General features: G+C 45.2%; 1 protein-coding gene across 1 annotated transcript; it reads right to left on the reverse strand.

The window, feature by feature from the left end:
- Window positions 1-5,061: 5,061 nt before the first annotated feature.
- Window positions 5,062-15,972, reverse strand: LOC123410511 (ankyrin-1-like). The gene is made up of 12 exons (XM_045103456.1): window positions 15,866-15,972; window positions 15,703-15,774; window positions 15,056-15,229; window positions 14,632-14,760; window positions 13,227-13,366; window positions 12,610-12,693; window positions 12,356-12,469; window positions 11,904-12,056; window positions 11,273-11,374; window positions 10,906-11,076; window positions 10,733-10,812; window positions 5,062-5,470 (listed from the first exon to the last, which is right to left on the reverse strand). The coding sequence occupies exons 1-12, from the start codon at window positions 15,918-15,920 to the stop codon at window positions 5,449-5,451; spliced, it is 1,296 nt and encodes a 431-aa protein (XP_044959391.1). The 5' UTR covers window positions 15,921-15,972; the 3' UTR covers window positions 5,062-5,448.
- Between the last annotated feature and the right edge of the window lie 493 nt (window positions 15,973-16,465).

Consider the following 16,465-nt stretch of genomic DNA (forward strand, 5'->3'; position numbering starts at 1 on the left):
GGTTTGAGGCTGAACAAAAACTTGTGTACTCCTTAGAGAGGAGGAAATGAAGTGGGCGGATAGAGCCAAAGTTAGGGCTATCGTGCTCGGGGATAAGAACACAAAGTGTTTTCACTTAATATCTAATGGCAAGCATAGGAAGAAAAAGATCATGCAACTTGAGCAGGATGAGGGTACAATTGTAGGGCATGAGAACTTAAAATTGTACATCTCAAACTATTATAAACAGCTGTTCGGTGCTCCTCATGATAGTTTTGTGACTATGGATGAGCAACAGGTGGCAGATATACCTCAAGTCGGAGAGGCCGATAATGAGTCTTTATCTGCCCCTTTTATGGAGAAAGAGGTGCTTGACGCGATTGGAGAAATGAAGAGTGGCAAAGCCCCTGGTCCTGATGGGTTTCCGGCGGAGTTTTACAAAAAATGTTGGCATATCATCAAAGCGGATCTTATGGCAATGTTTGATGATCTGTTTGTAGGTAACCTACAGCTCTTCCATCTGAATTTCGGTACCATAACGTTGATACCAAAGAAGGAGGGGGCGACACGCATTGAGCAATTTCGCACTATCTGTTTGCTTAATGTTAGTTTTAAAATTTTCACAAAGGTGGGAACGGATAGACTAACTAGGATGGCACATTCAGTAGTGCAATCTTCACAAACAGCTTTCATGCCCGGGCGTAATATTCTTGAAGGGGTAGTGGTTCTTCATGAGACTTTGCATGAAATTCACTCGAAGAAACTTAATGGGGTGATATTCAAAGTGGATTTCGAAAAGGCTTATGACAAAGTGAAATGGTCCTTTTTGCAACAAACTCTGCGGATGAAGGGGTTCGATGAGCTTTGGAGAAAGCATGTAGACTCCTTTATTAGAAGAGGGAGTGTCGGGATTAAGGTTAATGATGACATTGGTCACTTTTTCCATACACTTAAGGGGCTCAGACAAGGGGATCCGATCTCCCCTATTCTTTTCAATATTGTTGCGGATATGTTGGCTCTTATGATTAAGAGAGCAAATGAAAAGGACCTTGTAGGTGGACTAGTCCCGCACCTGGTAGATGGGGGCGTTTCTATCTTACAATATGCCGATGATACTATTCTCTTTATGGAGCATGATCTAGTGAAAGCCAGAAATCTTAAGCTCATCCTTTGCCTTTTTGAACAGCTATCTGGGCTGAAGATTAATTTCAATAAAAGTGAGTTGTTTTGTTTTGGTGAAGCCAAAAACCAACAACATATTTATAATCAGCTGTTTGGGTGTGTAGCCGGGGATTTACCTTTTACGTACTTAGGTATTCCCATCCATTACCGTAAACTTTCCAATGGTGAGTGGAAATGCATTGAGGAAGGGTTTGAAAAGAAACTCAGTAGTTGGAAAGGGAAGCTCCTTTCTTACGGAGGTAGGCTAGTGCTTGTTAATTCAGTATTAACAAGCATGCCTATGTTTCTCTTATATTTTTTTGAGGTACCTGTGGGGGTGCGAAAAAGATTGGATTTCTACCGGTCCCGTTTTTTCTGGCAAAGTGATGAGGTTACAACTAAGTATAGGCTGGCTAAATGGGGTATTATATGTCGACCTAAAGAACAAGGAGGTTTAGGAATCGAAAATTTGGAGACAAAAAATAGATGTCTTCTCAGCAAGTGTCTGTTTCGATTATCTATGGAATCCGAAGGGATGTGGGTATAAATTCTGACGAACAAGTACCTTCACTCCAAATCTCTATCTCAGGTTACGGCTAGACCACTAGACTCGCCGTTCTGGAAGGGCCTGATGCGGGTGAAAAACTCTTTCTTCAACAGAACGAGGTTTATCATTGGTAATGGTGAATTGACTAGATTCTGGGAAAATTCCTGGCTAGGAGATTCGCCTTTACCTCTCCAATACCCGCGGCTGTACCATATTGCCCAACGCCGACAAGTGTCCGTGGCGGCAGTATTTCGTGAGATACCCCTTAATATTCAATTCTGTAGATCTTTAATTGGTGATCGATGGGTCTCCTGGTTGCATCTGGTTAGAAGGTTAATGGAGGTTAATCTTTCTGACAGGATTGACCGAATCTCTTGGAGTTTAACATCGAATGGGATGTTTAGGGTTAAATCCATGTATTTTGATCTCATTGATTCAGTACCTATTCCAAAAACCCAACATATTTGGAAGGTCAGAGTGCCTCTTAGAATTAAAGTTTTCTTGTGGTTTGTACACAAGGGAGTTATTTTAACAAAGGATAATCTGGCCAAGCGAAATTGGAAAGGTAGCCCCAGATGCAGCTTTTGTCCAAGGGTAGAGAGTATCCAACACCTCTTTCTCGATTGTCCTATGGCTAAACTTGTTTGGCGCTCGATTCACATTACTTTTAACATCCCTCCTCCTGTTAATTTGAACTCGTTATTTGGAACGTGGTTACAGGGAGTTGATGTTCAATTGGCCAAATCTTTTCGTGTCGGAGCATGTGCTCTTTTATGGGCTTTATGGAACAGTAGAAATGATTTGGTTTTTAACAGACTACGTGATATTCACTTTCTGCAGGTTATCTTCAGAGCTACCGCACTGATCCGCACATGGTCGTTACTAACTCGTGTGGCAGCCAGGGAGCCTATGGTTACTGGGTGTGTCTGTTGGGAGATGGTAGCACAGAGTATCTTCAACCGGTTTGGATGGCGTCATATTAATAGGATAGGTGTTTAGGCATCTAGATCTTTTAGCCTCCTCCGGCCTGGGCGCGTTGTTCGCCTTGTATCTTTTATTTTTGCACTTTGATTGCTTTCGAATTATTTGTACTCTTTGGAGACTTGATTTACTTTAATATATGGTTGCATGCATCGCTCGATGCAGAGGCCGGGGCTAGGCCTCCTTTTCTAAAAAAATGGTCATATGCTTTAGCGAGATCCAACTTGTACACACAATATTCACCTCTCCTATCTTTCAGCATACTCAAGAATGCATACATTCAAAGGCTACGAGAGCATTATCAAAGACTAATCTTCCAGAGATGAAAGCACTTTGGGTAGGAGAGATCATACCATTCAATAGAGGTCTCAATCTGTTAACATGACCCTTGGAGATAATTTTATATATGATATTGCATAGACTGATTGGACGAAAAATCTTCTATCGACTATGGGTTCTTTACTTTGGGTAGGAATAAGCAAAAGAGTTGCATCATTTATGTCCCTTCCGGTATGCGCCCCGAAATAAAAAAAATCTGAACAACAAGTACAATATCTTCCTTTAGAAGACCCCAATTTCTCTGAAAGAATCGAGCTGGAAACCCATCTGGCCCATGAGCCTTCAACGGACCGATTTTAAAAAGGGTGTCACTAATCTCTTGTTCAGGAAAAGGCTTATAAAGATCCTCATTCATTTCATCATTCACCATGGGTTTCACAAGCAAGACTATGGGAAGGATTTACCATCTTGTCACAAGTGTAAAGATTCTTAAAAAGCGAGTTTGTGATACCTTTGATCTCCTCCATTTCATTAGAGAGAGACCCGTCGCTCCTTTTGAGGGCAGAGATATTATTCTTCTTCGCTCTCCACATGGCATTTCTTTGAAAGAATTTTGTGTTCCTGCCACCCCATTTTATTTTGTCCAAACACGATCTCTGCTTCCACATGATTTCCTCCTTAATCAAGATCTCATCCATCTCCGCTACTCCCTCCGTCTCAGTTTGCATGGCATACACGTAGTTTTAGGTTGACAATTTTACTAGCTAAATATGCATCATATGTGATGAGAATTATATGTCTAGAAACTACATCCGCTTAAGAATCTAATAATATACTTTTTATGACATATAATGCATATTTAGTTAGTCAAATCAATGACCTAGAACCACATGCAAGCCCTGTAAACTGAGGCGGGGGAGTAATTTTTTCTTCCTATTCATAATGGCAGCATGATCATTTCTTTTAAAGAGCACATTTAACTTTTTTCACGCCGTTTCAAGTTTTTTCAGTAAATATCCAATATGTTCCCTACTTCACCCATGAAGGGACTTCATAAAATTGTCCAGATTTTTTGCCATATCTCCCCAAGTCACTGACATGTGTACTATTATTCCAACACAATTCAATTTGAACTTTCAGCGCCGCCGTCTCCCTCTCCCAGTACGCTTCATATTTCAAAATTGTAAAAGACGTAACAGGACGAATACTACCCACCACTTGCATAAGAATAGGGCAATGATCTGCGAAAAAGCACAGTGATACCCGGGCTCCAGTGAAGCCGTTTTTTTTTTTACCAAAACACTATTTTCACATGCTAAAAAAATCTATCTATCTATATATATATATATATATATACACACACACACACACATACATAGATACGTATTTGTAATATACGCGTATAAATGTTCATTAATATTTATTCTCTTATGTAGCGTATATAAAAAAGATAAATACACAGATTAAAATGAGCCTTATTTTTGTTGTATTTGGCCCAGTTTTTTTTTTGTGTGTAGAATGTAAAAAGACGAAATACCTGATGAAACTTTTTACGTACTTAACTGCCATGTATATGTATTTGTATAAAAAAATTGGTATTTTTTAAAGCTTTTAAACAATTTTTTTTTAAAATACCGGGCTCACTGGAGCCCGGTCTCTGCAACGCAACACTCAATGATCTGGCCCTGAACAGAAGATATGAGAGACATTGCAGTCAGGGGACATAGAAGACCACTAAGGGCACGCTACTGCACGGTCAAGACATACTTTCACATTTTTGTGACATTCCTGCTTGTTATCACAAGTCCAAGGAACTCGCCATAAGCTTGGCCGACCTCAAAACATCGTGCCTGTAAATTCTCACGTTTGTGACCTGCAAATTCAAGTTAATCGTAGCCATAATAGCACGCAGTTTGAGCAAGTTTGCCTTCCGTCCCATGAGATAATCTTAGAACAAGGTCAAGGTTTAGGTTTGGAGAGTTCAAAACCCAAGCAACAGAGGCCGACTGTTTATTTGAGTGGGAGAAAAGGGCCTGGAATTTTTGAGCCAGCGTTGTGTTCGGAATTTGAAAGACAAAGATCAGCCCAAAAGGAGGTGGTGGAACCATTGCCACTAAACTGCAACATGATGGCTACTGATTCTTGTTCTAGTTAACCCTGTAAAACAAGCTATTTGACTAGCATCTGCCATACAACTTTCAGCTTGTCGCAACAAGGTCTGAATAAAAACATTCCACTCTAGCATAGTTAGCCTTTTCATCATCCACTGCTGCCACACTTCCTCCATATCCTAACAGGATGCAAGTTTCAGATAACTAGAAATAAATAGCCAATAACATATTTTGCTCTAAGCAACATGTATGCTACGGCCCTCCGTAACCACGCACGGAAAGGCGCCATAATTTAAAGTTCGGTATTTTGTCTGAGAACACACGCACACAAAAAAAGGAGCAACCATTCTGCCTGAGCTTCCCTCCGCAGTTGCATGCAGGGGATGATGATCACTTCAGCTCCATCGCCTCCCTGCAAAAATCGGTTCACCAGAACATTTAAGCAAGGAACAGATTCTACATTTCTACTGGGTATCTATTAGACAAAGATTTTGGTTTGGATCGGCTCGACCCTCTAGGGGTGGCCTCGACATATATTTATATGGGGTACATAGTACAAATACAAGGTATATCTCAAAGCTATATATAGTAGTCTAAATACAAGTCTAACACCCTCCCTCAATCTCAACCTGTGTCACGAAGGTTGAGATTGCGCCGGCAAACCTCAAACAAAGGTAGTGGCAGCGGCTTTGTGAAGATGTCTGCTAGCTGATCCTTAGAAGAGATAAACTTGATCTGAAGTAGCTTCTGTGCAACACGTTCCCGGACAAAATGATAATCAACTTCGATGTGCTTTGTTCGTGCATGAAATACTGGATTAGAAGAAAGGTATGTAGCACCAATATTGTCACACCAAAGAATCGGTGGCTCGCGCTGAGGGACCCTTAACTCACGAAGCAATGACTGTACACATATAAGCTCTGTTGTCGCATTGGCTACAGCTTTGTATTCAGCCTCAGTACTACTGCGAGAAACCGTAGCCTGCTTGCGAGCATTCCAAGCGATCAAGTTAGGACCAAGGAATACAGCATATCCCCCCGTAGAGCGCCGGTCATCAGGATTACCGGCCCAGTCAGCATCCGAAAAAGCAGAGATAACACCAGACGGAGCAGGCTGAAGGTGCAAGCCATACGAGGCAGTAAAACGGACATAGCGAAGAATGCGTTTGACAGCAGACCAGTGAGAATCACGAGGTGAATGGAGGTACTGACAAACACGATTAACCGCAAAGGAAATGTCCGGTCTCGTAATAGTCAAGTAGTGCAGGCCACCAACAATACTGCGATATGTAGTAGCATCAGCAGAAGAAAGAAGTGCACCAGTATCAGCTGAGATCCTCTCGGTAGCAGACATAGGTGTAGACACAGGTTTGCACTTGAGCATACTAGCACGACGTAGAAGATCCTGTGAATACTTTTTCTGAGTAAGAGATAGTCCGGTAGATGCATGAGTGACTTCCAAGCCCAGAAAATAATGAAGCTTGCCGAGGTCCTTGATAGCAAAATCAGAACTAAGAGCTGAGATTAGGCGATCAGCAGCAGCGACTGAAGAACTAACAAGGATGATATCATCAACATAAACCAGAAGATACATAGTAACCTGAGGGCGTTGTAGTAAGAACAACGATGTATCAGCTGTCGAAGGAACAAAACCAAGAGCTTGAAGAGCAGAGGCAAGACGAGCATGCCAGGCACGGGGAGCCTGCTTAAGGCCATACAATGCCTTGCCCAACCGACATAGGTGATGAGGATGATCAGGATCAACAAACCCAGGTGGCTGACGCATGTAGACTTCCTCCTCCAATACACCATGAAGAAAAGCATTCTGAACATCCAATTGACGAAGAAACCAACCACGAGTAACTGCCAAAGATAATAGAAGTCGAATGGTAGTGGGCTTGACAACTGGACTAAAAGTATCCTCGTAGTCAAGTCCATGACGTTGTTTAAATCCTTTAGCAACCAAACGGGCTTTGTACCGCTCAATGGAACCATCAGAATGTTTCTTGACTTTAAAAACCCATTTGCAATCAATAATATTAACACCGGAAGGAGGAGGTACCAGGCGCCAAGTTTTGTTGTGAAGAAGAGCATGATACTCCTCTTCCATTGCAGCTCGCCAGTGTGGAATACTCATCGCAGCCTGAAAATGTCGTGGTTCGGAGGTTGGATCAGATATGGCATGGGCCATACATACAGCAAGCCAAGCAACTGTCCCATCAGTGCGTTTCTTGGGACAAAAAATGCCACTACGACTGCGAGTGCGTGGTCCAGAAATGACCGGAGGTGGAACAGGCGGCGATGACGGTACATGCACAGGCGACGAAGAAGGCGTATTTGCTGAAGCTGGTGAGAAGACAGACGTGTACACTGGACTGGGCGACAGGGACCCAATCGAATCTGTAGTAGAGGGAGGCCTAGGCGAGGAAGGCCCACGCGGCGTGGCTGGCTCATGCATGCCAGAACCAGCCGGGGCGCCCGGTTGACCAAGTTGGTTGAGTCCACCTTTTGCATGGACATAACCACGTGAAGGTGTGGCAATGGCTGGGTCATGCATGTGGCCATGCATGCCATGTGAAGATGGCGTTGTAGTATCCGAATCATCCAAGAGTTCTAGCCGAGCACCACGACCAATACCTACACCATGATTAGGTAACAAAATAGACGAATATGCAATATCTTCAAATTGGTCAAAGGAAATAGGGGTTGAACGGGATGATTGTGGTATATCAGAAGATGTTGGGAGATTAGAAAACGGAAACGAGTTTTCATCAAAAATAACATCACGCGAGATGTACACTCGATTTGTTGGAACATGGAGACACTTATATCCTTTGTGAAGCGAACTATAGCCAAGAAAGACACATTTTTTTGATCGGAACTCAAGCTTACGACTATTATACGGACGAAGATGTGGCCAACACGCACAACCAAACACCTTGAGAAAAGTGTAGTCAGGAACCTCATTAAAGAGAACTTCGATGGGAGTTTTCATGTTTAGCACACGTGTGGGAAGCCGGTTGATAAGGAAACAAGCCGTAAAGAAAGCATCACTCCAAAAGCGAAAGGGTACCGACGCATGTGCTAGTAAGGTGAGACCGGTTTCAACGACGTGACGGTGTTTGCGTTCAGCGGCACCATTTTGTTGATGTGTATGGGGACAAGACACACGGTGAGAAATCCCAAGCTTCTGGAAAAAAGTATTGAGGTTGCGATATTCGGCCCCCCCAATCTGATTGAACATGTATAATTTTGTGCTTGAGAAGACGTTCAACGTGTGACTGAAATTGAAGAAAGATATTAAACACATCAGACTTGCGCTTAAGGAGATAAAGCCATGTAAAACGACTATAAGCATCAATGAAACTGACATAATAGTTGTGACCACTAACAGAAGTTTGGGCTGGACCCCATACATCAGAAAACACAATCTCTAAAGGATTGTTGACAACTCGGCTAGAAGAAGAAAAAGGAAGTTGGTGACTTTTTCCCTGCTGACAAGCATCACAAATTGCTATCTCTTTATTACTAGACATCATGGGAAGTTCATGTCGATGAAGCACATGCCGCACGATCGGCAAGGCGGGATGACCAAGACGGGAATGCCACTGAGAAGACGAGACACGGACACCACTGAAGACATAAGACATGCGAGGCACATCTAGAGAGTATAGGCCACCGCGATAGCGACCTCTAAGTAGCACGTCCTGTGTTGCTCGGTCCTTGACAAAAAAATAGAATGGGTGAAATTCAACGGCAACATTATTGTCATAAGTGAGTCTAGGAACAGATAAAAGGTTACGAGTGACAGATGGAACACGAAGAACGTTCGAAAGTTGAAGTTGGCAAGATGTAGATGTGAGAAGGGATGCTTGACCAATATGAGAGATATGCATACCTGCCCCATTTGCCGTATGAATTTTGTCATGGCCTTGGTATGGCTCGTGTGAGGTGAGCTTGCCGAGCTCGCTCGTCAGGTGATCTGTCGCGCCAGTATCCATGTACCAGCTAGAATCAATAGGATAGGATGGAGTGTACCCTTGCGAAGCCTGTACGTTCGTTGCCATGGCAGCTTGGCGTTCATTGTTGCGTCCATCGTTGCCTATACCCAGGAAATCACGCTTAAAGCGTTTATGGCAACGGGAAGCTAGGTGGCCTGGGATACCACACAACTGACATGGCGGGCGATTGCCTTGGGCGCCGCACACCGGGCAACCAGAACGAGGGTTCCCCTGGCCCTCTTGACGACCGCCAACTGTGCCGGAGTAAGCCGATGACTTCTGTGAAGGACTGGGGAGGAGCGGTGGCTTGCTGCTGGAACCACTAGATGGGCGGGAGCGAGCTCCGTTGCGGTATACTGCATTCGCAGAGGAAGGGTCGGTGTAGACCTCCGCGGCGCGCCGAGTCTCAAGACGGTGTTCCGTCCCAAGGAGCCGAGCGTAAAGATCACGCGGCGCAATCGGGGTGTCACGTCCATGAACTGCCTCAACAAGCGAATCATATTCACTGTCAAGGCCATTGAGAACAAACGAAGTAAACTCTTCGTCGCTGAGTGGCCGTCCAATCGAGGTGAGTGTGTCGGAGAGGGCCTTGATCTTGTTGAAGAAGACGGAAGCAGAGAGGTCACGTTTCTTCATGTCTTGTAGCTGTTGACGGATCGCCATGGAGCGCGCGGTTGACTGAGAGGCAAAACTCCCCTCGAGCACCGACCATGCGTCTTGAGAGGTAGCAGCAAAGAGAACCATGCCGGCAATCCCTTCAGAGAGAGACGAGCGGATGGCGGAGAGGATCGCCTGGTCTTGAGCAAGCCAGACGCGGTACGCCGGATTGATCCGAGCATCAGAAGGCCCAGTTGAGAGGAACTGTACTGGGCAGGGCAATGTTCCGTCGATGAATCCTTCGAGGTAGTGACTGCGAAGGAGCGGAAGAAACTGAGCACGCCAATAGAGATAGTTGTCGGCGGTGAGCTTGACCGTGAGGAGGTGAGCAAAGTGAAACGGCGCCGGCAGGGGCGCCTCAGCCATCACAGGATCGACTGTAGCGGCGATCGGGGCAGTCAGAGAGCCATGCCCTATGGAGGAGGTGGCAAGGATCCCCCCGTTGGTGAAGAAGGACTGAGCGGCCGGTGGATTGCTGGAGAACATCGCCCCGGCGGCTAGGGTTCCGAGGGTGAACGACGGAAGACCAGCGTTAGAGCTTGACGTGGAGCCGCCGGCTAAGAGCGTCTGGAGTGTTGGAGGCAGACCAAAGGCAGTGGAGGAGCCTGGTGTAGGGAACGTCGCCATTGTGGGATGCAAACGAAGGCGTGGATGTGCGCAAGCTAGCACACAAGGAGGTGGATGGATTTTGAGATGAGGTTAGCTAGCTACGTACGTGAGCCAGATCGAATCGATCTATGAACTCGGCGACTAGCGTAATCTACGGAACGGCGGCGGAAAGATCGACTAGTCTGATACCATATTAGACAAAGATTTTGGTTTGGATCGGCTCGACCCTCTAGGGGTGGCCTCGACATATATTTATATGGGGTACATAGTACAAATACAAGGTATATCTCAAAGCTATATATAGTAGTCTAAATACAAGTCTAACAGTATCGCAACAGCGAGAATGTGCAGCAGCCAGCCAGCAATGTCAACCTAAAAAAAACACAAGACGGAAGATGGATTCCTTACCAGAATAGTTTCTCGATCTCTTCGCTTTCCGGGTCCAACTCCAGAGCCCGTGAGAGTGAGGAATACGCAGCATCGTACTCCTGCGAAACACAAGAGCACGGTGGAATCAAATGACGTGACACATGTGAAAGCAGCAACGAAATCATCAGTTTCAACCCTCCCACTGCATGCACCTCCATGAACATCAGAGCTGCCCCTTCCCGATAGTGTGACTTTGCCCACTTCGGGCGCAGCTTTGTGCATTCAGTTGCATCCTCATAAGCCCCCCGCCCATCACCCATGCGAAGCAAGCAGAGGCTCCTGTTTGATAACAGCTTGGCGTCGAAGCTATCCATCTTCAGTGCCTACACCAGATGAAACAGTGAAAACTTTCCCTGGTTGCCACATTCCAGAAATGCTTGGATAGCTTTACACGACCGATCATTTGTCATTTGTCAATCAATTTTAATAATATGGATCAACCAAATTGCAATGGAGGAACATGTTTCATGGCTGTACCTCCAGTCTAGAAAGAAAAGAAAAAATAGTCTGACAATATACCTGCGTGTAGAACACTGATGCATTTTGATAATCCTGCTTCTTAAATGCTTCATCCGCTTGTTGTTTTATGTCAGATATCTTCTTTTTCACAAAACTACCATCCTGGGCAGCTCACAATACCTTGAGTCAGCCGTTTGATATATACTTATAACTTAGGAGATCAGATGCGTGTGAGGGAGAATCAGTATTCTACTAAGATGTTAAGGTGAAGTGAATGAATCCAAGAAAGAGTTTTAATCAATGCAAGATTTAAAAAATCAGTTCATACTTGCTACGCAGACAGGAAATGGAGAGAACTATTTAAGAAAATGAATCTGCCTCCTTGTTATTTTTTGAAAAAAAAAGATTCCATGAATTCCAATATGAGCACAGTAACATATGAGCAAAACAAGCTATCTAATAAACATCATTCAAATCAAATGAGTTTTCAGAACAGAGCTTAAACACCTATGCAGATCCAAGAAAATACATGCGTGTTTGACAAGCAGGAATAAGAAACTAAGCTTCAGGAAATTCAGATTCTTGTTCTGCGAAGTTTTAGTTAAACGCCTACTTGATGCCAGCATTGTTCAGAGAGTTAAGGTGGACAAAATAACCATGGGCATGAAAGCAAATTGCTATAACTACGTACCTGAAGTTGCTTGATTTCCATCTCCACATGCTCAATGATTCCATCAACGGTCCAATTGGCCACAGCTGAAATGGGAGAGGTGAAAGGAAAGAGAATCTCGACATCTTCTCGTGTACCATACTCAGCAGCCAACTCTATAGGCAATCTGCCAAACTGTTGAGGAACCAGGGAAGCTTTAGTGAAGCGATATTCAAGATTTAGGAAATAAGCAATGTTGACACTATTACAGTACTACTTCAAACCATATTATTCAACTGACCAAATTAACAAAAGACATGGCAGAAATGGGGAAGGGTGAAACAGCGACAAGCTTATGTTAAAAAGAAATGTAACTTAGCACAGCCTTTTATTGTTACTCGTAAGGATGTTGCATATCAATTCAAGACATGTATAATGAAACTACAAAGCCAAGCAAGACACAAGAATATGCGACAAAAAGAAGGCATTCTCACCCTGTCAAGAACATTTGGGTTTGCACCAGCTTCCAACAAGCACTTAATAGCTTCAGTTAAGCCCTTCTCTGCAGCCTTTGCCAAAGGATTATCACCGCTCACATTAGTCCCACCCTATCAGATGCAAATACAGAAGGCAATCCCATCAAACAATTGTCTAGTCACTAATACAGAGATAATTAAATCAAACATCAGTGCATATATAACTCCTATATTCCTACTGAAATCTAATTAATAAACAGAGGATACTGTACCTGAATCAATAGCTTCACACAGGGCACAAAGGATTTGCGTAATGCCATGTCTAAAGGTACAAACAGACCATTACCCTTGTTGGGCTGGAAAAAAGAAAAAAGAATTAAATTTCATGCCAAAATATGACCCAAGAGAAAGATGGAATTTGTAAGGAAAAAAAGTGAGCTGATACTTCTTTTCTAAGAATAGCTTATATAGTGTGGGGTCACAGTGGTTTTTCATAGTTGTTGTGTGGGTCACAACTAACAAATTCCACCACGCCTGGTGTGGCTCACACATAACAGCTATTAGCAGAGCCTGCTTGACTGGTTTGCGAAGGTTGCTGATATTTGCCATACATTTTCCTAAGCATGTCGATGATGAAAACGAGTGTCATACTTTGCCAAGCCTAAGGGAAGCCTCCTACACTTTTTTTTGAGTCAGTAACATATGGGACCCAGGTTGCAGGAAAAGAATATTGCCGCAAGCGCGGATCTCGGACAAACAGGTAACTAAATCCCTAACGAAATAGGCCCTCAAATACAAGTGGGGCAATTGGACAACGTAGCAAAAACCCAGCACAAAGGAAAGGAGAACTGGAGGTAAAAGAAGACATAACACGAGATTTGAACTGTACATCTGCATTGTGCTGCAAAAGGATCTTGAGAACACTAGCATGTCCTCGAAGAGATGCAAGAGTGAGCGGTGTCCCAAGATCTGATAGTGCATCAACATCAGCTCCTTTAGAAAGAAGAAACTTTACTATTTCTGACCGCCCTGGAGAAAAAGAAGGCAAATAAAGATCATACCACTATCAACAGTACATGGAAACGTTTTTGGGCAAGAAAGTTTCAGTATGTAGAAGGCAAACAAAGATCATACCACTATCAATATGGCAAACAAAGAATTACCATCATCAGTTACCATAAGGCAAACCTGGGCATAGTCCGGGCCGGGCCGGGTTTCGGGCCGGGCTTTAAAAAGCCCGAACGGGAAAACTCAGGCCTGAGCCCAGCCCGGCTGTCGGGCCTAACAAAACGGGCCCGAACCCGGCCCGAACATGCAAAGCCCGGTAAAGCCCGACAGGCCCAGCCCGATCTAGGCTTAAAAAATACGTTTTGCAAGCCCAAGCCCGGCCCGGTCTGCTCTTCGGGCTTACTTTTCAGGCCCGAGCCCGGCCCGATGGCACGATCAGGCCTGGCCCGGCCCGGCCGGGCCGGGCTGCCCATGCCCAGATGTACCATAAGGCATAGTCATACTAAATAAACAGTTATTTGAGGGGAAACTATTTCTAAAAGCTAAAACAAGACAGTGTATTAAATAGTTATCCCGAGAGACTTGCATAAAAAGACAGTGAACATACTAACTAAACAGACATTTTTAGGATACTAGTTTCACTGGCTAGAACAAAAAAGGATATCCTGCAAGAAAATCCGCAGAAAAAAGGGTATATACAATGCCTAAAGAAATTGGTACCACCATGATAACAAATGAACTACTTTACAATTGTGAGAGACAGAAACCCAAATTAATGTGACAACTATGTTTGAAATTTATGACTAAAATGACTCGATGTGCAGACGCTGGTGAACATGAGAAGCAAGTAAGATCAGAGTTGCTTTATTTATGGCAACAAGAAAACTGCTCTTTTACAGCAGCAATTTAAAAAAAAATTAGGATAGCTTAGCTCTTGGTAAAATAAATTCAAGTGTACCATCATAGCAGTTATCTCCATATTCAACGGAAGTCTCTCCGACATAACGACTGCTGGTACATGGTAAAGTTCTACAACTGTTTTTGGGCGACAAAGTTTCAGTAGCTAGAGGAGGGGAAGCAGCTTTGTTGGTTCACTGATTAAACATACGGAACACAAAGTATTACTATGATCAGTTACCATAAGTTGGTAGTCATACTGAATGAATATTCGTTTGGGTGTAAACTGCTTTTAACAGCTTGATGTATAACAATCTCATAAACCAATCCTAGCACTGAAGGAAGACCAGACGCATAACAACAAAGTGAAAAGATCCTCATGTCTGTACCATGAACCGCAGCTGAATGAAGAAGAGTGATGCTGGAACGTTCCTGGTGCAGATCGGCGCCGCGGTCAAGGAGGTACCTGACGGCAGGGAGGTGCCCATTCTGGACAGCATACTCCAGGGGGGTATAACCTGGCAGCGAAATCAAGATGGCCAGGTGGAAGTTGATGATTAAGTCATAAGTTAAACCCACTGTCTCACATTGTAGTACATTTCATCTAAGATTAGGAAGGAAATGCACGTGTTCATTAGTACTCCCTCCGTTCCTAAATATAAGTCTTTTAAGCTATTTCACTAGGGGACTACATACGGAGCAAAATGAGTGAATCTACACTCTAAAGCATGTCTATATACATCCGTATGTAGTCTTCTAGTGAAATCTCTAAAAAGACTTATATTATGGAACGGAGGGAGTAGTAGAGATTACCCTGAGCGGTGTCGGTCTTGTTGACGTCCATCTTGACCTCCTCGACGAGGTACCGGTAGACCGGCAGGCTACCACAGCCACCGGCGGTGTGGAGGGCGCTCATGCCCATGTAGGTGGTGTTGGCCACCGTTGCTGGGATGCCGCGCCCCTGCACGTCCAGCTCCTTTGCCATCTCTGCAGTTGACAGACATGAAAAAGGGGGGCGGTTTTTTAGCTGTGAATCGTGGCAAGAATCCCATGGCATAATACTGCAATTCCATCAAACTGGAAAGAAAGCACCACTGCATGTAGAAAAGGTGCACTAATCTGCAACTAGTCAAGAAATGTCACTGATCTGCAACCGCAACAAGAAAAGGCCCCCGAAACCCCAGCTTCGCTGCTAGTCCTAGAAATCGTAGCAAGAATCCCCTGCTACTTAAGAAATCGATCGTCACTGGTCTGCAACTAGAAACCCCAGCATCAGGCACCCCCGGGGGACGGCTAGAACCACACCCCTCTCTGCATCCGTCGCCAGATCGGAAGGCAGCGGCCGGCGCGCGCGCGTACGGTGGATAAAGCGACCCTAAGCGCCCGGCCCCGGCAGATCTAGAGCAGACGGAGACGGGACGCCGGAAGGGGCAGAGAGGGGGAGGGGGTGGGGAGCTTACTCTTGATTTTGCGGACGCTGCCTTGGTGGGCGGCGCAGATGAGCCTGGCCTCCAGCGGCCACCGGTCACGCTCTGCAAAAAAGCAAGAAAATCGACGGAACAGTGAGACGTACGGCCGGCGAAGGGAGGCACGGAGCGAGGGATTCGGCCGGTCATGGGTCACCTTTGCCGAGGAGGAGCTCGAAGCACATCGGCAGCGGGAACTCCCGGGTCCCCATCCCCTCTCTCTCTCTCTCCCTCTCTCTCCCTCTCTGCCGGCGGTGAAGACCGGAGACGGCGGTGGCGGAGGAAAGGAGGAAGCTTCTGGAGTCGGAGAGAGAGAGGGGGAGGGGAGGTGGGCTGGGGGATAAAAAGGGCGGGAAACGGGGGAGTGAATGGGTTGGGGCACAATCGGAGTTCGACACGTGCCCTCCTGCTGACCGTAGGATCTGACAAGCGTGACAGAAGCCACGAGCACGTCCTCTCCTCCCTTTTGCTCTGTCTCTTCGATTCAGGTTTCGAATTTCGAACTTTGAACGTTCCTTTCACCACCACTTCCACTTCTTCTTGGGGGAGAAAACCCGTTAGAGCAAGTTCAGCGGTTCCCCGAAGCCCTCCCCCGTCATGTTTTGGATAGCTACGTATTTTGACGGATGGTGCGACCAAGCGGCGACACGGGTGACCTAGGCGACACGCGATGGCGGATCTCCTTCGCTGCTGATCTCATGGCACGCTCGCTGACGTTCGACGACGGCGTCCTGCTTCTTTGACACGATGCTCTTCG

Source organism: Hordeum vulgare, chromosome 7H (assembly GCF_904849725.1).
Source record: "Hordeum vulgare subsp. vulgare chromosome 7H, MorexV3_pseudomolecules_assembly, whole genome shotgun sequence".
NCBI lineage: Eukaryota > Viridiplantae > Streptophyta > Magnoliopsida > Poales > Poaceae > Hordeum > Hordeum vulgare.